Source organism: Nicotiana tabacum, chromosome 17, assembly GCF_000715075.1.
Source record: "Nicotiana tabacum cultivar K326 chromosome 17, ASM71507v2, whole genome shotgun sequence".
NCBI classification, from domain to species: Eukaryota; Viridiplantae; Streptophyta; class Magnoliopsida; order Solanales; family Solanaceae; genus Nicotiana; species Nicotiana tabacum.
In genome coordinates this window covers 101939342-101964544 of record NC_134096.1, presented here as the reverse complement: position 1 = coordinate 101964544, position 25203 = coordinate 101939342, and the positions used below count along the sequence as shown (strand labels likewise).

General features: G+C 40.2%; 1 protein-coding gene across 1 annotated transcript; it reads right to left on the bottom strand.

Moving 5' to 3' along the window:
* Nucleotides 1–927: 927 nt before the first annotated feature.
* LOC107785401 (histone acetyltransferase HAC1) lies at nucleotides 928–15036 on the bottom strand. Its single transcript, XM_075234754.1, has 18 exons — nucleotides 14911–15036; nucleotides 13697–13914; nucleotides 13474–13573; nucleotides 12993–13230; nucleotides 12584–12826; nucleotides 11003–11492; nucleotides 10474–10945; nucleotides 7670–7957; nucleotides 7306–7578; nucleotides 7009–7137; nucleotides 6531–6731; nucleotides 6280–6422; nucleotides 4818–5121; nucleotides 3656–3795; nucleotides 2501–2579; nucleotides 2072–2314; nucleotides 1596–1819; nucleotides 928–1513 (listed from the first exon to the last, which is right to left on the bottom strand). The coding sequence occupies exons 2-18, from the start codon at nucleotides 13891–13893 to the stop codon at nucleotides 1456–1458; spliced, it is 3822 nt and encodes a 1273-aa protein (XP_075090855.1). The 5' UTR covers nucleotides 13894–13914; nucleotides 14911–15036; the 3' UTR covers nucleotides 928–1455.
* Nucleotides 15037–25203: the final 10167 nt, after the last annotated feature.

The window sequence follows — 25203 nt, the reverse complement described above, 5'->3', positions numbered from 1 at the left end:
CCTTGGACGCGCCCCGTGGCGTCCCGGCAAGCCAACGCCTAGCGCTACGGTCGACCCCGTGGTCTTGGCTGCGCCAAGTGACAAGCGTGCATGCGCCTCTGTCGCCCCACCGATAATTAGTGCCAGCGTCCAGCGGCTGGCGAATGCCATCAGTGCCGCGCGCACCGACAATGCCGCGCGCGCAAACTATCATGTTGCCAAAAGCGCCGCAAGCACAGACAGTGCCCCGCGCGCAGATCCAATGCCAAGCACCAGCGCCCAGCCGCTGGCAGATCCAAATAGTGTCGCGCGCGCCCACAGCAATGCGCGCGCAGACCCTACTGCTCAAGACAAAGTTGCTGCCATCGGACTTGCTTCCATAGATGACTAAGTCCTTTTCATTGTAATTATAGAGTAGTTTTACTTCATTCATTTTTAGTGTGCTTCTACAACTTTCTTAGCTCAACTCATGTAACTTTGGTTTATTTTTTTTAAGCATTATTAAAGGGGACCAAAGCATTCAAACAATTCTCTGTACTGGTGTCTCTCCCCCCCTCCCCCCCCCCGACACCGCATTGTATCTTGTAATAGCTTTCATCATCATCAATACAATCATCAGCTTTCATCATCAATTGCTCATTTTCCGCTGCTCAATTGCTCACGACATTGATTTTCCCGTACGGCACTGACAATCTAGTCTAGCGTACGACGAGGACCTCAGTTGGCGCATAGCAACCGCACTGACATCGGTTGCTTCGCCTTACCTCGCCCTTCCAAGGAACTTCAGGAAGGCGTCGCGTAACAGTAGGTATGTTAACCGATTTAAGAATATATGCAATTACTGAATTCCTGATGCACGTTGACCAATACATGTAATACCAGCTTTTTCTAAACGTGGACTTAATAACTTGCTCTTTCAAGTGGGGATAAGCAATTTTTACCAAAATGTGGGTCAAAAAAGAAGGGAAAAGACGTCTATTCCTCAATCTCCGGCCAAGAGAGATACAATCTAATAAGGATCTGAATTATATGTTCAACAGGAAATTGTGCAACCGGAATGAAAGCTTGAACGACATCTAGTGATGCACCGATGTAACTACTCTTCAACTAAATTAACTACTTGTGCTGTGCTTATCTACAAAGACAACTACGCTTTGACTAAATTAACTCTTTGTACTATATTCATCTATAGAAATTTCTGCAGCTCCCACATAAGGGGCTATCTTGTGAGGCAAACTAAGTCCTAAATCATGTTACTCAACTACAATGGCAACTCTATGTACATTTCATGCTAACATATGTACTAGGATCTTGAGAAGGATTTGTGGCAATCTTCACAAAAACTTGGCCACGGCTGATGAGCTAGAGTCACTGTACATCAAGTCAACGTTATCAATTACTGAAATGACTATACACTTGTCATCTTGTGATGAATATACACTAGGGTGATCATGGCAATGTAATTTCATGTAGACGCTAATCCCTTTCACCTCTCTGAAGCGATGAATTCCTTGCTACGTGCTTTTTAATGTCCCTGCATCATATTTGATAAAAGCGGAGTTACATCAATTATGAAGCAAGAAATTTGAGGAACAAAAATTCAGGACTTAACATACATGCAACGGGGAACTAGGCAACTGAAATCCTGACATGTCTGTGAATGCCAATGCAGTAACGACCAGGTTTTGAAACAAAGTTCGCAACCCCCTGGAACTCTAACATTGCACCGACTTGCATGTTGAAAAAGTTTTCTAATTTTGAGGCATCCTGAGTACGAGCAGGGATTACTTGGGGTTGCACGGCATTGTGATGCATGCACCAGTACGCCCATTAATTTGACCTGCAGCACAAAATATCTCGTTAGATGACTTGAGCAATGCTGATCAGATTATTTCCATATTACAGTAAAAACTGTTCCACTTTATGCCGACACTCAAGATTCAGAACATATAATTTAAGTAGACCCTTCAAAAATTTTAAGAGTAAGGTAAATGAGCAGACACTAGACATCTAAAAACACTTAATAACATGATAAAACTAACTTGGCAGTTCTGTTTGTTATCACACAAATAAATGATATAGCAATGCGAACCTGCAATGGTCTTTGGCCCTCAAATTGCTCACTTCCACCGCCAGAGTCAGTTTCGGACGAGTGAATCTTCTTGTGGAGATGATACAATATCATCATTGAGGAATGCTTAGCACGACGGAGTGTGTCAAATTGATAGTGATTTTTCTGGCAGAAACTCAAAAAAGAATGCCTATTCTCGAAAAGATCATTATCTATAATGGTATCTTGGTCCTCTGTATTAGCAGGTATATCGTCCACCACAACCTAGAAACAGCAATTTTGGAGAAAGTTTTGATGGTCAGAATGGTAGTGAGGTCGAAGTTATTCAACATACCATCCAATAAAATAAAGTGAAAGTGAGAAGAAAAGATTTATGTTTAAGTCCCAACATTTCTTTCATATCCATTCCACAAAGTTACTGAAGAATTTTCAAGGAAAAAGAGAGTTCACCTCAGAAAGTAAATGCTTTTCTCCATTAATGGAAGTGTGTGTTTTCTGCTCACCAAAGTTTTCCTTCAAAGCAAGACACCTACAGTAAGAAGAAAATAAAATTCAAATTACAAAATATATGCAATATTAGTATTATGATTCTCACGGAAATAACCACAATTTCTACAACAAAAACGCAAGTTCACCGTTTTTACAAGTCTGTTTTACCAAGAGGGAGAAAGGTCAAGAGAGCAAATAGGATAAGTTAAAGGTAGTGAATTAGACTACTACAGATGTCATGAGAACCAAGAGCAGAGGGGATTGTATTGCTGACAGGAAAATTCAGTTGGTTTTAAGTAATGTAAGGTTCATCTAAATTTTGATATAATTGCGCAACTTTGCAGCTGGTAGATTATCCCATTGAAAAAAGACAAAGCTGGAGTGTCATAGAAACTGATACTACATTACATCTCATGAATGAAGATATAACATATGAATGAAGATATAACATATTCCATATTTTTCATTTTACAATAAAAACATGCTAAAAACATAGGTACAATGACCTAATATCTATTTCCATTTTCTTTTCAATGACAAAAGAAACAATATGTACCAAGTCAATTATCAGTCAATGTTTAGAGGAGAATTTCAATTAACACATACGCAGAAAAGTTCATTCTATACAAGGATGACTTGCAAATCTATAGTTATCACTACTTTTTAAACCCAAAGCTCCAAAGGCACTAGGCACACTCAATCCATAGAAAGATACATTTACTGTATGATATACTAATATCATGCAGGATGAATCCCCAAGGTAAGATACCCCAAAGAACTCTACTTCCAAAGACACCTATTATTGACTGGAGAAAGGGTGTAAAGAGCTGAAAGGCTCATATACCTTGTTTAAAAGGAGGTGTAGGGGGCGACGTGAAAGTGGAGAAATTTTTTATGACTTAAAATCAGATGTCAACCTCCCTCTGTAAGGAAGAAGTTTTATCTTCCTTTCTAGTTGTCCTAAGCAGCATAATATGAGTATTAACATATGCCTTAGGATGATGTAAAATATCAATCAGCCCTCATCTTTCCCCAAACTAAACATAGATTAAAAGAAACCTCTTCAATGAACAAAGAGACAGTGAAGGGGAGAAACAAAAGACGTGGAAATATCACCTTGCACATATATGGAAGTTTCTGCACTGGTAACAAAACCATCGACTTCCTGATAATATTGCTTCATGGCAGTTCGTGCACACAACATGCAAGTTTACAATGATGAAATCTTCTTTCACAGGTAAGATAGTTTGCCCCAGCTGTCAATTCAAATAAATGAAATACTCAAGTTAATAATACATTCTGCTATTCGAAAGCACCTGGGTTTTTCAGCTGAATGCAAAGAGACGCAGAAAGATACAAACACACACACACACACACACACACACACACCCGCTCACACATGTATATCACACATTTATCTTAGCATGTCTCATCAATCACCTAGTGTGAAAGTTAAAGACATTACATATACCAGGCATAAGGATGTAAACTATAAGTCTCATCTAAAGTTACATTTTTAGTTTGTTGTCTACAAATTCAGACAATGAGATTGATTTTATTAACGCCATCATTCATTCTAGATATTAAAAGTTGTGTTTTCTGTAACTGCAAAATTGTAAGATGTTCATCAGATTCCGCAACCATCCCAGATGATACTTAAGGTTTTTCCTAATGCTCCGTCCCATTTTATGTGACGGTGTTCGCCTAGAAATGAAATTTAAGATGTCAATTTGACTTGTCTATTATATTTACAGCATTGAGAAAAAATATTTAAGTAATGATTAAAATGTTAGTTCGATAAAAAAACATCACATCAAAGTTTAATATTAAGTAAACCTGAAACTTGTTAAAGTCATATAGAAAAATATTTTCAGTTGAATGGCTCAACAATGTTAGCGGAACCTTTCAAGTATTTTGGGACGACCCAAAATGGAAAGAGTACCATATAAATTGAGAATGGAGAGAGTAGTATATAAGTACTTTTTAAAAGAAAGATATTCTAAAAAAGAAGAAAGTTCATAAAACCTCCTTGTGCTTCCTTCTTTCTTTGCATATTCCTGATTGTTCATCTCTTTTCTCCTTTTATACTTACTTTTTCCATTTTCTTAAGCCCAATCTTTTCTAGTCTTCCACAGTAATAAGAATTAGGTGGTGAATCTCTTATCTAGTGCAACCTATTTCTTTCTATTAAACTTATGCCAGAACTAATACCAAAAGAAGGGGAAAGTTCTTTCAGGTGAAGTATGCAAACTGAGGACATAACTCAATGAAACTATACCTTTTGCATAACTAGAATGTCTTTAGTTGCATCGGCAGAAAGATGGTTATGTCCAATTGCTTTTAGCGCCCTCTTTGTCATTAGCTTTTTCACTTTGTTTGGTGAATCACCTCTGCTCTCTTTTTCAATATTCCTAATTAAATCTTCTGCAGCACCTGACCAATAGTCTCCATCGAAATATGGCAAATGGGCTGCACTTATCCTGGCATTATTCCTTGCACTCGGAACAAAAAAGTGGTCATATAAATTAGTATAGTTCACCACGATATCCTCTTCAGATGCTTTCCTTAACATTGACCTATACCTGCAGCCCAAAAGACAGAATCCATTCAATTCAAATAAACATACTGTACGGCTAAAGAGACTTGACCTGTCCAAGAAGAACCCTTGAAACCTCTTTGGTGAGTATTGAAAGCTTGGCGCTAATTTTCTCTTTGTAATTTTAAAAAGATTGATCAGATTAGAAGGAAATTTAAGCAAAAGATGGAGAAAGAGAACAATTTAACTCGAATGGGAAAAGGTGACTCCCAGTAGAAGTGGAACTGGGCGCAAGAGAACGTGACAGTCCCGATAAAGCACTATTTTGGAAGGGATTGTGGAGTTGAAAGAAAATCATAGTAGACAAACTAGTCGAAAGGAGAGTTGGTTCAACAGGTCACAACTTTCTAAGAAGCCACTTTCTGGAGAGACATCAGGATTAAGTGGAATTAAGGGAAAATTTGGTTCTGCAGGATATTGGGACAAACTCGAAGAAATGAAAGTGGCAAAGCTTCACAATTATGCCTTCATGCCCCAATGTGGACAGTTTGGAGGTAGTGAAACAAAAGAGCTTTGAAGGAATGAAGAGAACTTGCTTCCCCATTTAGAGAGGTTTGTTAGATTTTGTACATTTTTGGAGTTGATAGGACATCCCACTAATATGGATATGATGAGCTTCCGGATTAGAGGGGGATCTTCATAAGTCTTACGACGAATTTGACTGGCAGGTTAAATGGCACAGAGAAGAGAATTCATTAGCTTGTTATTTAGTATGAATCAGTGAAATGACAGAATCCATAAAGATCATTCAACAAGCTTTGAAAGGAATTCAAGGAGGGCCTTAATAGAATTCAGAAATCCAATGTTTTGACAGATTAGAAGTTCATGAATGGAATGATTTTGTATATTGTTTTATTAGTTAAAAAATTTCTCAAACTTCTGAAGTGTTGATGAACAAACTTTGTGCGCCAGTAGAGGAACTTCACGGCTGGATTTACTTTTAAGCCTTGAAATCAGGAAATTGATAAATGTAAGAACTTGTTCCTTTTTGCTATCAAAATTACAAAGAACAATGCCCATATGTTCATGCCATATCTAAGAAATAAACCAAAGCATGAGAATGTCGAAAAATTGCAACAGAAAAGGGGAGCCAGGAATGATGAGGAAAGAAAACTGGAGAGGAGCGATAGAGAGAGATGCATACCACCGCCGAAGTTGGTCTGGTTTTGGTGTTTTCTGAGATTCTGGATGGCAATACAAGATGTAGTCTTCACTTTTTACAGGTGGGCAAGCCCATATATAGCATGTTGTAAAACCTCGTTTCTTGCAGTAATCCAGGTATCCAATCTGATATGATAACCAAGAGAAAGCAAATATCTAATTACTCCTGTGATTCAACCAATATAATTAAGAATCTATATTAACTATAAAAGAAGGGTTCTATTTTGCACTTGCCAGTATTTCATGGTAGACAGACGTACGAAGAGCTTCCCCTTTCACAGTTTCTATCTCAGGTATAAAGTACTTGATAGAATCAAGATATGATATATAGACACAGCGTTTATTCGGAGGAGCACATTCTGATCCAAACTCCTGGACATACATCCCGAAGAGGCAAACATCTGCTCCTTCGATATTCTGAAACAGTAGAATCACCTATTTGGGCATTATGTCAGATTCAACTCCAAAAAATTATACAGCATTTTCTAAACGTATGCAGGACAAAAGAAAATGGTGTGGACCAGAAAAAGTGTCAAGGAGTTTCATACTCCACAAATTCATAAACCAGGAAGTGTTATTGCAAATATCAAGCTAACATAAAACTTTGAGTACATTCAGACCAAACAATTCGAATGGAGGTTATAGTTTCAAGAGGGGAACCTTACATTTTAAAGTCATATCAAGAAAGAATGCTAAAGTTCACTTATCTCACCTTTGATTTGTACTGGAACTCCATTGGATAATTTTCATTGTGAAAGAGATCCAAAAATTGCTGCTTCACTTTCAACTTTTTGTTGGTCGACAATACCACTCTGACAATTAGATCTGTTGCACCAAGTACCTGACAATAGGTAAATATCAGAAAAGTGCTAGTTTTGTATGTTTTCCGCTTCGCTTCAGATAATTAATAATTCAAGTAGCTTGTAAGGATAAAAAAACACCTTAATGAATCATTGGACTTGAATGTTTGTTGGAAACAAACTACATTCAGCCTATTTAATTCGCTTACCTCATCAGCATCTTGTCCTGACAATTTTGCCCTCTCCTCTCTCTCTAGCTTGAGGCACCTGAACAATCTGTGCTCTATGTGATCACTGAGCATAGTCCTTGGAAGATCTTGGGCTCCAAGAGTAGCACATAAAGGCACACGCTCTCCTGCTTGTATCTCCTCTAAGCAGCAAAATGGACATATGTACTTTGCTTGTCCTTCTAGATCTTTTTTAGCATTGTAGAGAGCACATATTTGATGCTGCCAGCACTCGCATTTATCACATTGTACCCACTACGAATAAACCAATGAGATAAAATTAAACAACAATAGAAAATCAAATACTAACACTTGAAACAAAAAGATATACTTTTACTAAACTAACCGATTCTTCGTTTTGCTCACTATTTTTTGCCTTTTGAAACTTCTGTTTGCTAATTAATAGTCCTTGGGATGAGACATTATCGCCACGAGACTCCCTAAAACATCTTGTACAAAAGCAATGTCGTGCACTGGCTTTGTCCACAGTCCAATAATATACCAAGTTGCGCTTGATACGAGCACAACATGATGAGCAATATATAGGTACCGGGACAAAAGCAAGCCGATCTGTGCCACATAACTGGCATATATTCTCACAGACAGAATGTAGTATCATATTTCCAGTTGATCCCTACACAAAAATGTAAGAGATAACTGGTTATCTAGCTAACTAACAAGCCAGCATAAGTACATGAAGTGCCTCCACAGAAACACTAGCATATAAAAAATAAAACAGTAAAGATAAATAGAAATAAAAGAACTACTGGAAATAAAGAAGACGGAAAAGGAATTAAGGAGCTTAACACATATACCTGGATCCTAATGCATGAACTTCAATAAGTTTCAAAAGAACTAATTATGTTTCTGCAAGCTCCAAAATATGTGTAATCTTTTAATCCCCTATCCCCAAACTGAACAAAATAGCAGAGTATCCCTATTTCTAACTCTTTTTTTTCTTCAAAGATATGTGTCTCGCTAAGGAGGACTACTCCATTAATTTAATAGGATATAGCCAAAAGCAGAACATATTTTCATTGTATGATTTGCATGTAATAAGAAATGCCTTTAGGTTATGCTCCTTTCACTTAGCTAACTCTGCAGTATGTGCTAGCGTAAGTTTGGAAACTTAAAGCCCGAGGAAGTTTGTGAAATCACTTAAGTATAAACGTGAGACCCTGCTACCTAACCTTCTTGACATATCTCTATCAATCTGCTTTACCATTTAACAAAAACAATAGTAATAGGTACTCATGAACCTTGATAAAGTGCTTGCTAGGTGTGAAGAGACGAACTTGGTTTTCTTCTTGATGCTCCAGAGACATGCTTCGTTACATGCTATGATCTATTGCTGCATGTAAAGGATGGTTCTGTTCATCATCTGGAAGATTATAATGAAATCTCCGAAGTTGCTGATATCACCACAGGAGACTGCTTCCTGGAGATGGTGCCAGGTGTGGCTTATTTACTTGGTCTGCTAGTTATTATATTTAACTGTTATCAATGAGCTTATACTTGTTTCCTCTAACTTAAACCTGATTGTTGCAGCACTGTACGATGATCGATCCATAAGAGCTCATGTTCACCGTACTCGAGAATTGCTCTCTCTTTCCACATTGCATTCCTCACTATCAACATCACTTGCACTGCAGCATGAAATGGGAAGTAACAACACAAAATCCCTGAAGGAGTGATTGAAGATGTGCTGCTGCAAATTGGGAAATTTATCTTCCCAGCTAACTTCATTATTCTAGATTTTGAGGCTGATGAACAAGTTCCAATCATATTGGGACGACCTCTCTTGGCTACTGGTGATGCAATAATTAAAGTGAGAGAGGGAAAAATGATTATGAGGGTGGACAATGAGGAAGCAGTTTTTAATGTCTACAAAGCGATCCAACTTCCCCGCCACTATGAGGAGCTCTCTATGATATCTGTTGTGGAGGCGTACGAGCAACTTCTTGACACAAGTGTATATCTAGACAACTCTCTAGAAAAAGCACTCATATTGTTCGATAGCTTGATGATTGATGATGCGGTTGAGGAGATGATGCATATCCTAGATACATCATGTGCTTACATGCAAAGAATACACCCATTTGATCCCCTGAATAGGCCAAGTGGGCCTCCTCCAAAGCCGTCAATTGAAGAAGCTCCAAAATTGGAGTTTAAACCCCTACCCCCTCACCTTCAATATGCTTATTTGGGTAGTTCTGACACTTTACCTGTTATTGTTTCTTCTCACTTGTCTAAATTGCAGGAAGAAAAGCTATTGAGAGTGCTACGTGAGCACAAGCGAGCAATTGGGTGGACAATGTCTGACATTAAAGGCATTAGTCCAGCTTTCTGCATGCACAAAATCCTCATGGAGGACGGACACAAGCCAAGTGTATAGCATCAACGCCGACTAAATCCAATCATGAAAGAAGTGGTAAGAAAAGAAGTGATTAAGTGGCTTGATGCAGGTATTGTATTTCCAATCTCTGATAGCAAATGGGTAAGCCCCGTTCAATGTGTGCCAAAGAAAGGGGGGATGACTGTAGTAGTTAATGAAAATAATGACTTAATTCCTACAAGAACTGTCACTGGATGGAGAATTTGCATAGATTATAGAAAATTGAACAATGCCACCCGGAAAGACCACTTTCCCCTTCCCTTTATTGACCAAATGCTTGATAGGTTACCTGGCCAGGAATACTACTATTTCCTGGACGGTTATTCGGGGTATAATCAGATTGCTATAGCCCCAGAGGACCAAGATAAAACTACATTTACGTGTCCTTATGGCACATATGCGTTCAAGAGAATGCCCTTTGGTCTTTGTAATGCACCTGCAACTTTTCAAAGGTGTATGATGGCTATTTTTACTGACATGGTTGAAAGATTTGTAGAAGTGTTCATGGATGATTTTTCTGTGTTTTACCTTATAACAGCCACAATAAGAGCAACGGCATGAAAGAGAACAAGCCATTATACATAAATTGTACCATTAAATATCAACTCAAAGTAACAAGCAGAAGAAAATTCAAAAATTTTCTACCCAATAGTCAGACCAGCTCAATCTATAACCTAGAATTTCATTACTCTCAGTGTCCATTTGATCTAGAGAAAAACATTGAGCAAATATGGAGGTCAGGTTATATTTCATACCTGATTAGTCTGACTGAGGCTGTAGACATGATTCTTCAACTGCTCATCCGTGAAAAAGTCCGTCAATGAAACACTCAGCCTCTCTGAGTCTTCTGTACTTGACCTCATTCCCATCTGGCACTTAACTTTTGGTTCAATCAAATCGCTTCGTGTTGCTGAAGTGATCTGGTTATACTTGGATGTTTGTTGTATCTCCTCTCGTTGATCATCAGCGGGCTCTACATGACGAAAAGACGACCTATCTAAGCTCTTTTCGGGAGAATTGTCAATTTCACTATTTTCAGTTCCACTACTGCATGTATGCTCTATCTTCTGCAGTTCACAATCATTATTGAGCTCTGTAGAGGAAAAATAATAACCATTGTCAACCCCCAACATGTCGACTCTGGCAAGATTACAAGATCCGCCAGCTATATTGCGGTCCTCCACACAGCTTGCAATTTTGTTACTGATCTCTGTCTTATTCCTTTTGCTGCATGTAGGACCTTCAGAGCACTGTCCTAATGATAAATGTTTAGCAACCGGAGACTGCTGATTTCCAGAACCAGCATCAGCATTGAAAGCCCCAAAATGAAGCACAGGGATATTTTTCTCTCTCTTCCGCTTTGATGGAGGTAAAACAGCTTCATTGATATAAGAGCTATAGCCATTACATTCCTCATCACAGCCAGACCCATTTGAAGAACCACTGTGGAGTTGATGAAAATCTCGTTGCTGAATACTAGGTAACTGCTCTGGGAAAAGCTGGAATACATTGGGTAAAATCGACCTTTGTCTTGATAAATTAATCATAGAAGCGTCTTGCTCCACCAAGCACCCATGTGATCTCGGATTAGGCAGCTGATAAGATATTGCAGCTGACAAAGTGTTGTCTTCAGAAGACTTAACATCCGGTTGTGAAGTCCAACGATTCAGATGAGACAACGCTACACTTTGTCCATGTGATGCTGGAACATTCTCATGATATATATTCTGATTACTTTCCGAATATCCTCCATAGTTTCTGAGATTGAATTCAACTGACCAAATCAAGCAAAAAGGCAAGTGTAATAAGTGACTAAACAAAAAAGGAAAACAAAAACTAAAAGTCATGGAGAATGTTAGATTAAATCTCCGAACAGGAGCAGATCATCAAATTACAAGGTGGGCTTCAAATCAACATAGCACGCTGCAAGCGACCTGATAAAACTAACTAGAATTTGATTCAGCTTGCTATTTCCCTGGCTGAAACTGAGCTTAAACCCTGCTTGAGAAGAGAGTTCAAGCTGCACCCAGCCCCAACAGTACTTCAGTTTTTCTTTCGAATTTTTAATATTTACAAGTGCTAATTAGTCAACCCCTATGTTCTTAAAGTACTATATTTCCGTCGAAAATGAAAATGTTTACACCTCTATTTCGCCATTTTCTTGGTTTTTTTGAGTATAAAAACTCGGTAATGAAGGATAGCAAATTTTCATCTTGCAACCTCAAATTCTACTTGGCGTAAAGTTCAAGGTGTCATGCTCTGCAAGTAGAAGATGATAAACACATGCAACTACCTCTAACAACCAATACCATTCCGGGATTTCTCCCAAAAAGTTACTCCCTCCGTCCCATTTTATGCGGCATAATTTGACCTGGAAGAGCTATTAAACTGAGGGCTGAAAATCTATTGGATTATAATTGAAGTAGGTCCAAAGTTGATAATAAAGTTATAGCTGATAAATAGTAGATTTTTTTCGAAAAGTAATAGCTGATAAATATTAACTTTCAATAGTATAAAATGGGTCTAATCTAAAGAACTTAATCTTTTGACAAAGACGAAATTCCAATAGTATAAAAAGTGGGTTCTAAATGCATCTTTTTCGGTGACGATATATCAAAAAGTACTGAAGAGTTTAGAGATAGGAAAAAGGAACAGAGTTCCGGATTAAAGTGGAAAGCAGAAAAAAGTAAAATGGAAGAGAGGGCAGGGATAGTAAGAGAATGAGAAAAGCAATAAAAGGTTGTAGACCATTCAGAAAATGATAGAGGTTATCACTGCAATCATTTATCCATATTAACGATTTCCATAAGAAGATTTAGGAATTAATACATTCCAAGAGTTGATCATAATAAATAGAAATCTTACCTTCATCAGAATACTGAGGCTTAATTGAACTTTTCGATATTGACTCAGAGATACTCAGCAAACTGCTATCTGAATACATTAGTCCATCTTCATAAGGCTCCTTATTGGCATTCCATTCTCCATCAGAGCATACAGTAACAGATGAGAATGGTTCAGGAGAATCAACAATCTCTTGAGGAACATGTGACACACTGACTGGGGAAAGTACATCTCCCAATTCACTGGGCTTATTAGCTGAGGATCCTGTATTAAAAGTAATACCTTAGAATTTAAAATTGTAAAGCATTAAGTGTCACATTTAACTCTGTGTGTGTGTGTGTGTGTGAGAGAGAGAGAGAGAGAGAGAGATCCATGCCAGGGTGCAAAGCTACTTGCCACTTTCAAAACAACAAAGTTGTCAAAAACTCACCTGTTTGGAGCATGCTGTAATTCATACAAGAAGCTGTTGAGAGATCACGCTGTGCAGATTGCAATTTTGAGCTGCAAAGAAGAGGTGAATCACCCAGGTCTATTGTATGGGAAATGGGTGTCAAGTTGGACGAAAGAAAGTCCCTTGCTTCATCCTGCCATGGTTGCGGATAATATGCTTCTTGCTGGATTAGGTTTTGATATTCACGTGAAAGTATCTCCTTCAACACATGATCCTGCTGTTCTAACTCAAAACAAATGAGCTCATCTCTATAAAGCAGTTCTCAGACTAAAATTAAACATCAGTCAACCAACAAAAGTGAACTCTTAGCTGGTAATGGAAAATTCGTTCAGAAAGCATTGGACTATGAACAGATCCTCATTTAAATTTAAAAAATAAAAATAAAAAATAAAAAACATGTGACCAGAGAATTTGACATGTTTCTCGGGCTAAAAGAGAAATAACCACCAAAGAAACAGACCTTACAAACAGCATCTACTGATGGATGACTTCTCAAGTCAGCCAAATTGTTGACCATCTGCTTGCCCACGTCCGAATTCTTTGTCGACACAAAACTCTTGCTGCAAAAGAAAATCGTTTTCCAAAAGTCAGAAAATTAAGAAAGCATAACATTCACATGAAGTCATACGTCCAAGTTTTAACAACTCTATCCATGGAAAGACAAAAAAGTATTCAGAACTTACATTCTATTTCCAATCAATCCACTCACAGGAGCCCTTCTTTGATCGCTGGTCCACTCAATCTGATTAAAATCTTGTTTCTCACAGGAATGTTGTCGTGAACCAGTGTTACTAAGCCGCAGGATATCTGATGCTTCCTGGAACAAATAGGTTCCTCCAGAATTAGAGGGTATCCAAACGTTGAATCCGTTCAAATTCATCTCGCTTTCTACACATTCCTCCTGCAATGAAAATTGAAAAGCCAACAAGATTTAGGGGCTTCAACCCATATCAGCTGACACAAATGCGTTTCTAGTTACTTGCAGAAGTGATACTGACGCTAATGTGAGTTAAAAAAATTTGGTTCAAATGCTGTGGCAGCAGCAGATTCAAGAAAGAAAGAGATCGCATTATTCCATAAAACTATTATATACACATACATACTGTGTATTTCAGGTGATCAAAGCACTTCAATTTATTTTCTTCTTCTTTTTTCTTTTAGGGTTGGAGAAGGGGAAGTGAAGCTTGTTTTCATTAACAAACATCCTATATATGGTTTTCATTGGAAGTACTCTCTCTTGTTTAAATAGTCATCCCCTCACCACCCTGAGAAAGGGGGTTGTGGCAATCACGCGAAATTCTCTTCGACAACTATGGTGAGATTGCCTTAAACAGTCTCCATCAAATAAAAGATTCATGGACTAACAAAGATTAATTGTTACAAAAAGAGAGTAATTACACGTAGAACTTACCAACTAACTTCAATGTTATTTATCTACACAACTTGAGCAGTGCAAGTAATTAGTAGCATCCATTACATTATACAACTAATTGCCAAGATAAGTTATTCAAGCAAAAGAAAGATTAAAAAGGCAGAAAACGGCCTTTCAAAAAAATCACTAAGTCTAATAATCAATCCTATTCTGTGATTGCAATGCTGATCATTGATCAACGTTGCATGCCACTGCATAATCCAACAAAGGTTTTTGTAATTAATTGACTCTTACTACTCACATGCAAATTATTCTACCATCAAAATTCAAGCTATTAACACATGTGAAGCAAATAAGAACGTAAATTGACATATAAAGTTACCGAAGAAACTATGATATCCAAACACAGCATTAGAATTTAATTCACAAAAATTATTGCTTTACTATCATAATTGTTACAGATTGGATAAGGTTTTTGGTATAATTAGAGAGAAGGAAAATATATAGAATGAAAGAGGAACTTACAATTTGATTCCTTCGGAGAAAAATAGAAGGTTTGTTCGCGGTAGATAAAAGGGAGGGTAATAGCGCGGCAAGGAGTATTGGCAAGAATTTGAGGCTGAAACGGATACGGATTCCGGATTCAAATTTGGGTAGTATTCGAATTTCAGTTATTTAGCTGATTTTCTCAGATAACTCGTTTTGAGGCCACTATTTATTTCGTACCCTATTTTAACAGCTTTGCAAATATAACACCTTCACTTCACAACCGGAAGAATAAAAAAGTTTGGTCTAACATTTGGTCATTAGTTTTTATATGTAGTTCAGTCTCTTCTACGACTTCATACCATTGGTCTGGAGTTTCTAATGAAGTTGTGTGAAATCTTCTGGACAACTTTACACTAAGTGGTACAAAGTTTGATCATAAATTTTTTTATAAGTAGTTTAATTCTTACAACTTCAAACCATTGGTTGCAAGACATTCCTAATAATTGTGGTCTAAAATTTGATCATAATTTTTTCTAAAATACTTTTTTTTTGTCTTTTTAATTTTAGACCATGGGTTTAGAAATCATGTTCCGTATTATATCAGTTCCCTTGAACTCGACTTATTTATTACTTTTACTTCATCGAGTTTCAGTGATGCCAAGACCAACAGTAGGTTGATCAAGTAAACAAGCCAACATAATGTACACCTTGAGTAATACTTGATGGGTCAATGAAATCCATGAATTGTTTCTAACAACCGTTTGACCAAAAATATGGCTATTGGTTCAAATAATTAAATTTATGTAATTATGGGTCAAACTTAGTTAACAATAATATTTCTAGATGTAGCTTCTAAGGGTGCAATAAGCATTAGATGGATTTTGTCAAATAGTGATAACAATATGCAATAACTATTCCAAAAAGCATGAACAATAATGTAGCATTTAATAGCAATGGATAACAATAAATGGCATTTAAGTAAATAGGAGGAATGATTCACCCAATAAAGGATGAACTAGATGGTTGTTCCTTCTGACAATGATGAGTGACAGACAAATCCTTGAATGTTCGAGTTATTCTCGGATCTGATGAAAAAATATGGAATAATATAGATAAGAATCTCAATGAAAATGTGGTGTTTGTATCTTAGTAGGCTTAGTGAGAGAGAGAGAGAGAGAGAATTTTTTTGTCAAAGAGTGTTCTTACAAATTAATATCACATGCCCCTATCATTGTCTCTTTTTTCTATATATATGTGACATGTTCCTAAGAAACCCTAATAGTACAAGTGCAGAGAATATCCACTAGAATATTCCTTTTTAATATCTTATCATGACAAACTAGCTGTTACAACTCTTATCATCGATATTCAACCTCGACCTTTGTTAACATATCGACTACGGCCCTTGTCGACATCTCGACTACGGCTCATGTCAACACTTCGGCCAAGGACTTTGCTGCTTCTTGGGTCGCTTCGACTAACATCGACTCGAGAATCCTTCTCATAATATTATCTTGGCTCAGATACTCTAGAGACAGATTTTGCCTCATACAGATAGTCTATCCGCTTATTGAGATTGGCTTCAGGCGGGGTCGATGAGCGGATTTCCTCGTTGGTAGAAATAATTGAGCGAGCCGTTCAGGTCGCAGTGCATGGTGAGTCGGCAACGTGGCCCTATGCATACCACCTATTCTAAAATGTCTCGATTTTCCCAATCGGTTTGTTGAAGTTGGGTTGTCCACAAATTAAGATGACGCCATGACGTCATGCGTCATTATGATGCGTTTTCCCAATGCATTGCTTCGTTTCTCATACATCCTTTGATTGAACCTGCCGCTTCGGTTATGGCGCATCATTTTCGATTTTGGTGCCCAGGTTCTTATAAATAGATGTGGTAGGGTGTAATTTTGAAGTTTTAGACCTTTTACTCCGAAACTCCATATCTCTTTCTTTCTTCTCTGTGACTTAATACTTTCTGTTCCGGGGGCTTTCGTTGTTTTCAATCCTTTATTGCTTGATACTCTTTTTCTTCCGATAAATCATGACTAACGTACCTTCCGAGTCTAGTGAGGGAAGTGAGTTGGTCCCTTTAGCGATGGTGCTCCTTCCTCATGAGGGGAATGCTCTTACAGCCGTCGAGGATGGAGGCTTCCCTTTGGTGGAGGAGATAATTCTTCGCAATCCTGACACCAGGTCTAATTTCTCGAAGTCCCCTGATGACGACCCTGGAGCCTTTGGGTCAATGATGACGGAGAAGAAATTGGGAGATCTTAGGGGTAAGTACGGCATCCCCGATCATCTCGAATTGATCCCGACTGGGTGGGAAATGGTGCAGGTCCATCGTCCTGGATACTGCGCCTTCTACGCCTACCCCTTCCAAGTCGGCTACACTCTCTCTCCCTTTCACTGGCGGAGGAATTTTGCCGTTATTACGGCGTCTGCCCAGCCCAGCTCGCCCCATACCTCTACAAGCTTATAAGGATGCTCACTAAATTTGCCGAGCTGGCCGGGGCCAAGCTCTCACTTCGGCATTTGATACACATCTTCACCCCTAGATTTTACAGGGGACTATGTTAAACCTTCGCCACCAAGGAGGCAAGTGCATGGTGGTGAAGATGGACGACAAGGCTAATCGCCAATTTTGGTTAAACTACTTCTTCGTCAAAACCGAAGACGTGGTAGCCAACGTTGACGGTTTCACTTAGGTTTGGAATTGCACTCGTAAGCACTTAGTTTCCTTGTTCGCATGTGTCTGATTTTTTTTGCTTGGTCGTGGTTTATGATTTATGGTCCTTTCCCCTCTCTTTTTTTTATGCAGCAAAGACCTCGCCTCTTCCTCTAGTTGAAGACATTTCGGACTGGGTTAATAGACTCCTCCCTCACATCATGGGAATTAGTGAGTGGTCGGGCTTCTTCAAGGGTTTGGGCCGGCTCCCCTTTCAACTGGTAAGTCCCTTGTTTTGTTGAAGTCTTAGTTTATTTTCCTTCCGTTTACTTTGCTGACCTCCCATTTTTACTGTGTTTTTTTTAGCGTCGACCAGGGGGCCTTCGAGTAGGTCGAGAGCTCCCGCCCGTTCGTTCTGAAAAAACAAAGTTGCGACGCCCTCGGCTTCTACTCTATCTATGTCAGTGACTATCTCTGCTCGCACCTCTACCCCTCATATTGCAGCGTATGGATCTGCGCCTTGCGTGGCCATGGGGACTTTGACCACGGAGATCTCGGCTTCTCCTATATATCGTCTTATAAATGAAGACAATGAACTTGTGCCGGGCGAAGGGGACTTGATGCCCCGTAAGAGGAGATCCATGGACGCTGGCGACGGGGTCTCCCGGGCCGTTGACTCAGTGACAGGTGAATTTTCACTACGCGAGACGGCGACCATTATCATTAGGGATGACACCGAGCCGGAATTCGGGACTTTGAGGTTTGAGGTAGCCGAAGTGGATATGCCTTCTATGGAGGCTGAGGTAGAGGGATCGGCTACCAATGTTCTCGATACTTTGAGGAGAGAGGAGGCATCGACTTCTCAGCCGACCGCTAATACTTCTTTGCCGACCAATGAGAGAGGTAAGGATGTGGCCGAGGAAGGCGAGAAGTCAGGGTCGGATGTTGACGCGGATGACCTGAAGATGATAGAGGATGGTTTTACCCAACTGGAGGTAAGGTTGGAGGGGTCTACGAGAACCATTGCGATCCCTATAGATCGCGACTTGCTGAAGAATACGGAGAACGTGGTACCTGCCCTCGGACCTCTTTGCTCTGACATAGAGGGTAAGACCCTCCAAGAATTGGACAACGTCACCTTGTCGAGGAGTATAGCAGGTCTTGCTCTCAGGGTGAGTGCTTAGTGTTTTGTCCCTTTTTTTTCTTTGTTAGTAGGGGCATTTTCATGTTTTCCTTACTTTTTTTTTCGTTTTGTGTTTGCAGACTATGATTTGGATATTGAAAGCGCCTGAAGGGAGGAGAAGCGCAGGGAAATATTTGGTTGGTTAAAAAACAAATATTTCGAGTACCGTGGCAAGTACCGGGAGTTCTGTAGGCAGTTTGGTGAGGGCCGTAATTTGCAGGCTCTTCGTGATGAGTTGAAGGAGAAGGATGACGAGATAGTGAGAGTCATTGAGAAGTGTAGTGTCCTTGGGGGGACGTTGAGGAGTAGGGAAGAGGATCTCGAGGTCAGCAGAGCCGTGGAGGCCCAGTGCTCGACCTTCAGGCACAAGTGGTCGAGCTACGAAGTCAATTGGAAGAATGTCGGCTTCAAATGGAGGTCCTTAATGGTGAAGTCGTCGAGAAGCAGATCGAGCTTGAGAAGATGAAGTCTTCCCATTTGGAGGATCGGAGGAAATCAGAGATGCTAGAGTTGGTGAATAGGACTCTCCGGGCCGAGCGGGAGATTGATCAGTCTACAATGAAGGTAAAAGAGGATCGACTAGAGGAGAGGAGAGGAGAGTTGGAGAAAGGCAATTCCATCCTCTATGATCGGGTAGCCGCTTTAGAAGCTGAGAAGGCCCAACTGCTTGCACATCCATCTTCTTCTCGTACTTCAGAATTTCCCAACATTCCTCGGGACCTGTATGAAGAATGGATTCATGTCGAGGCTCAGTTGGACGTGTTTCGAGATTTGTATAAGGCGGGGTCTGTTTCTGTGGTCGCCCTTGATGATGTTCGTGTTAAGGCCTGTGAGGCTCGGATCGCTTGTGGATATGATCCTTCCACGCCTGAGGTCGGCGATGACAAGGGGGACGAGGGCATGGATCAGCTTGAAGAGAATGCCTGGTATGATGCTGCATACCCTGAGGGCGAAGATGACGGTGATGAAGGGAATCAAGACGGCCTGGGCATCGATGGTCAGGGTGGTGAATGTGCAGAGGATCATAATGATGACAATCAGTAGTTTTTCTTCTTCTTTTTTGTGAACTTGTGTATTTTTGCCGGCATCTTCACGAGCTTTTGTAAAAAAAAAATGTTTAAGTATGAAATGACAAGGTTGTTCTCTGCATCTGTTTCCTTTCGTGTGGTTTATTTTCTGTACTTGTATGTTTTTTGCTTCTGTTGTTTGGTTGCCTTTGTTCTCTCTTTTTTACTGCGTTGAGACATGGCCGAGGTCGTCGACTTGTTTGGTCATGACCCTTCGTTAAATCGCAGCCGAGAACCAACAGGTGTTTGTTCGAACGAGGTCGAACATAACCTGAGTTTAATTATGGCCGAGGGCCGATAAGTGTTAGTTCGAGCGAGGTCGAACATAACCTGAATTTAATTATGGCAGAAGGGTCGGTAGGTGTTAGTTCGAGCGAGGTTAAACATAGCCTAAATTTAATTATGGCCGAGGGCCGACGGGTGTTAGTTCGAGCGAGGTAAAACATAACCTGAATTTAATTATGGCCCAGGGCCTGTAGGTGTTAATTCACGAGGTCGAACATAACATGAATTTAATTATGGTCGAGGGCCGGTAGGTGTTAGTTCGAGCGAGGTCGAACATAACTTGAATTTAATTATGGCTGAGGGCTGGTAGGTATTAGTTCGAGCAAGGTCAAACATAACTTAAACTTAATTATGACTGAGGGCCGGTAGGCTTTAGTTCGAGCAAGTATTTTAAAAGGCGGGGGTATGAGGCGGGGCGTTTTACCTATTATGAGGTGAGGAGTAAGCTCCGAGGCATGGGGCGTAAGCCCTATGGATCTTTAAATATTTTAATTTATAAATTAATAAAATAGCATAATAACATAAAAATATAAAAATACAATAAAAGTTTAAGAAAATTACAAATAATTACTCATAGAAAAAAATATCCAGCATATTCTTAAAAACATAAACAATCAATAATGTTAATGTTACTTCGAAATACAAATCAACTATAACGTCTTAACTTCCAAATAATAAGAAAATTATAATTTCTTAATAAATATTACTAACTAAATATTTTACCTTCTTAAAAGATAATAATTAATAAACTTTACCAGTAATATTATCCTTCATGAGTAAATACAAAATTGCTTTCAAATAGCAAAATAAAAAAAAATTAATAATTTTGAGAGACATAGAACTAAGACATGAAGGCCAACAACAAGTGAAAATATAAATTTTTGCTATCTATTTAACCCTCATGGTGTTCTCAATGAGTAAATATGTAATATTATGTCTCGTTATTTGAGTTACTTTCAATCTTCATATTCATATAGATGAATAAACCTTTAATCCTTCATTTGATAAAGAATTTTGAGGGTCAACAATGCTAATTAGAAAAATTGACATATGATTTGGGTAAAAACTGTTGGGCGAGCCCCGAGCGTTGGGCGTTAGGCGTGTTTAAAGCGTACAGTCGGGCGCTTAAGGCGTAAGCCTCACAGAACTGAGCCCCACGCGTGAGTCTCAGAGCTTTTTGATAGTGCCCCGCCCAGGGGCGAGTCCCAAAAAAGCCTTTTAAAATAGTGGTTCGAGCGAGGTCGAACATAACCTGAATTTAAGAAAGATGTGCTGATAAGTATAAAGTTATTGCCTTGACATTGTTGTTTTCGCTACATACTTGGAGAAATTTACAGATTTTTGAGTGTTGGCTAGTGTTCCAGTCCTAGTCTCGGTCTATCTAGTCCCTTCATTGGTCGATCTGGAGAATAGTGAGAGGTCAAGCAATGAAATGGTGATCACGGCCTTACCTTCGCATACTTTGACTTGGAGTGTTCCCTTCGCCGCCTCGTTAAAAACCTCCTTGAGAAAACCCAACCGGAACAAAACTCAAGTGAGGGAAAAAGAGTACGACTTGGGGGACGCTTTTTCTTTTAGAAGTTGAAGTATTTGAGGTGGCTGATATTCTTGTTGTATGGTAGTAGCTTTCCTTCCATTGTTTCTAGTTGAAATGATCCTTTATTTGCTTTTGCTATGATTTTGTACTGACAATCCTAATTTGTTCCCATCTTGCCTTCCCTGGGATCTTTGCTCGCTTGAGTTTTAGCTTTCAGTACGTAGTCCCCGATTTTGGGCGGCCTAACCTTTGCTTTTTTGTTATAATAGCATTCTACTTGCTATTTTTGGGCGATCATTCTTATATAGGCCATATCTCTTCGTTCGTCGACTTCGTCGAGTTCTTGCCTTCTGCTCATCGTTGCTTGCCTACTCTTTGGTCTACGGGACCGAGGCAGTAATACCAGTCGAGGTCGGAGAGTCCAGTCTAAGGTACTCCTACTTCAGGTAGTACTTCTGACCATATTCCCTTGGCGTCCTCAAGCTTCTTCTTCATGATGTTTAGTATCAATTTGTTAGAGGACTCTGCTTGCCCGTTTCCAGCGAGGTGGTACGGGGTTGAGATTATTCTTTTGATATGCCATTTCTCGAAAAATTCGGCGATTTTCTTTCCCGTGAATTGGGGTCCGTTGTCGCAACTGATTTCTTTGGGAAGGCCGAACATGCATATGATATTTCTCCATATAAAGGTGATTACTTCCTGTTCCCGTATTTGGGTGAATGCTCCTACTTCCACCCGCTTAGAGAAATAGTCAGTTAAAACTAAAAGGAATTGTATGTTACCTCGCCCTATCGGGAGGGGGCCCACGATGTCCATTCCCCATTTGATGAACGACCAAGGTGAGGTGACTGAGTGGAGGTGTTCGCCCGCTTGGTGAATCATTGGGGCGTACTTCTGGCATTGCTCGCATCTTTTCACGAAGTCTGTGACCTCCTTTTTCATGGTAGGCCAGTAATATCCTGCCCGTATGAGGCATCTGACTAGTGCTCAGTTGCCGAAATGAGCCCCACAATGACCTTCGTGGATTTCTTCAAGGACATAAATTCTCTTGTACAGGTCATTGTGGAGGATACTACATCTGGCTGCTTGCATTCTCAGTTTCTTGGCCTCTTTTTTATCGCCTGAGAGTGTGTCGTCCTGCAAGTATACGACAATACGATTATGCCAGTCCTAAGTTAAGTTAATGTTTCTTACCTTGACTTGGTCTAGCGATGAGTTGAGGAGATAGACCACGTTTTTGTCTCCTGTTGTGATGCTTTTGGTGGTTGCGGCTAGTTTAGCAAGGTCGTCTGCCTTGGCATTTTGTGCTCGTGGAATTTGGTCGAGCTGGCATTCGTCGAACTCGGGCAGCAACTTGCATATTTCGGTCTGGTATTTTTGCAATCTTTGTTCCTTGATTTGGAAAGTCCCTGTGACTTGGTTGACCACGAGCTAGGAATCACAATGTAATTTTAAACGTTTTGCCCCATACTTGAGCGCTAGTCTCAAACCTGCAATGAGGGCCTTATACTCGGCCTCGTTGTTAGTCATAGTCGGGCACCTTATGGACTGGCAAATTACTTCGCCTGTTGGGACTTCGAGTACGAGCACCAGTCCGGACCCCGACGCATTGGATGCGCCATCAGTGTATAGGACCCAGGGGTCTTGTGTTTGGGGGGAAGTTTGGACGACTTCCTTTTCGACTTCAGGCATTATTTTTGCGCTGAAGTCGATGACGAAGTCAGCGAGCACTTGTGACTTTATCGCCGTTCGCGGATGGTACGTGATATCGTGCTCTTTTAGCTCAATGGACCACTTGGCCAGCCTTCCCGATAGCTCGGGTTTATGCAAAATGCTTCTTAAGGGAACGTTGTGACGACCGAGATGGGGTGACATTGGAAATATGGTCTTAGCTTTCGTGAAGCTATGACTAAGGCCAAATCTAGTTTCTCGAGGTGTGGGTACCTCATCTCGGCATCGACTAGTGTTTTGCTAATGTAGTAGATGGGAGATTGCGTACCTTTATTTTCTCGAATTAGGACTGCGCTTACAACTACCTCGGACACAGCTAGACAAACGAGGAGATTCTCCCCCGACTCTGGTTTTGAAAGCAAAAGCGGCGACGACATATATGCCTTTAGTTCCCTCAGAGCCTGGATGCACTCCGAAGTCTATTGGAGGCCGTTATCTTTCTTAAGTACTCCAAAGAATTTATGGCACCTATCTGACGACCGCGAGATGAACCTTGGTAGGGCGGCGATGCGTCCAGTCAACCTTTGGACCTATTTTTGGTGGTCAAGAGTTTAGGTATCCCCTCGATGGCTTTGATTTGGTCAGGATTGACCTCGATCCCTCGATGTGATACCATGAAACCTAGGAACTTCCCTGAGGTTACGCCAAACGCACAATTCTACGGGTTCAGTTTCATTCCATACCGTTTGAGTATGTCGAAAGTTTCTTTCAGATGGTCGATGTGATCTTCTCCCATTTTGGACTTGACTAGCATGTCGTCTATATATACTTTCATTATTTTACCGAGCTGATCCTTGAACATCCTTGTCACCAACCTTTGGTAAGTCGCCCCCGTGTTCTTTAGTCCAAAGGGCATGACCCTGTAGCAGTACATTCCTTGGTGGGTGATGAATTTGGTTTTTTCCTGATCTTCCTCTTCTATGAGGATCTGATTATAGCTTGAGTAAGCGTCCAAGAAGCTTAGCAGCTCATGCCCGGCCGTTGCGTCAATGAGATGGTCAGTGTGAGGTAGCGAGAACGAATCCTTTGGGCATGATCTGTTCAAATATGTGAAGTCCACGCACATCTACCATTTCCTATTCTTCTTTTTAACCATTACTACATTGGCGACCCACTTGGGGTACTTCGACTCCCTGATGGAACCATTTTCTAACAGTTTTTCCACTTCATCACGCATTGCGTCATTGATTGCAGAGTTAAATTTACACCTGACCTGCCTTACCGGGGGGTGGGGTGGGGGGTGGAAGGGGTCGACGTTTAATTTATGCGTGATGATTTCTTTTGGGATGCCCGTCATATCTGCATGGCTGAAAGCAAACAAATCCGTATTAGCTTTTAAGAATAGACTGAATTTACCATGAACCTGAAGTTTGCAACCGATATAGGCCTTCTTGCTATGGTCATTGGGATCTAATTGAACGGGGTTGAGGTCTTCTATGGTCGATCCCGCAGCTTCGACTATGTCGGGCTCTTTGATGCCTTCCCCGATCTTGTCATGCCCATACCTTGACCCTGATGATTGCTATGTCTCTTTTTCTTTGTTATTCTTTTGTTGGGTGGCCGTGCTGTATAAAGAAATGCGGTAGCATTCCCGTGACATACGTTGCTCTCCTCGTATGGTGACTATTCCCCATGGAGTTGGGAATTTAATGACTTGGTATAAGCTGGAGGGGACGGCCTTCATGGGGTATATCCACGGTCATCCTACTATGGCGTTATACGCGGTTTCTTGGTCCATGATATGGAAAGTTGTTTTGAGAGTCACTCCGTCGGCCAAAATGGGGAGTGTAATTTCCCCGGATGTCCGTTCAACTGCATTGTTAAAACTAGTTAGCGTGATGCAGCGCTGTACTATCTTATC

What these genes read in the sequence shown, in the direction of transcription:
- LOC107785401 (XM_075234754.1), bottom strand. Translation starts at nt 13,893, where the DNA reads ATGAATTTGAACGGATTCAACGTTTGGATACCCTCTAATTCTGGAGGA. An exon ending in ACATTCTAGTTATGCAAAAG is followed by an intron (nt 3,796 to 4,817) that starts GTATAGTTTCAT and finishes TTGAATTGACAG; the next exon opens with CTGGGGCAAACTATCTTACC. An exon ending in AGGGCCAAAGACCATTGCAG is followed by an intron (nt 1,820 to 2,071) that starts GTTCGCATTGCT and finishes TTTGTGCTGCAG; the next exon opens with GTCAAATTAATGGGCGTACT.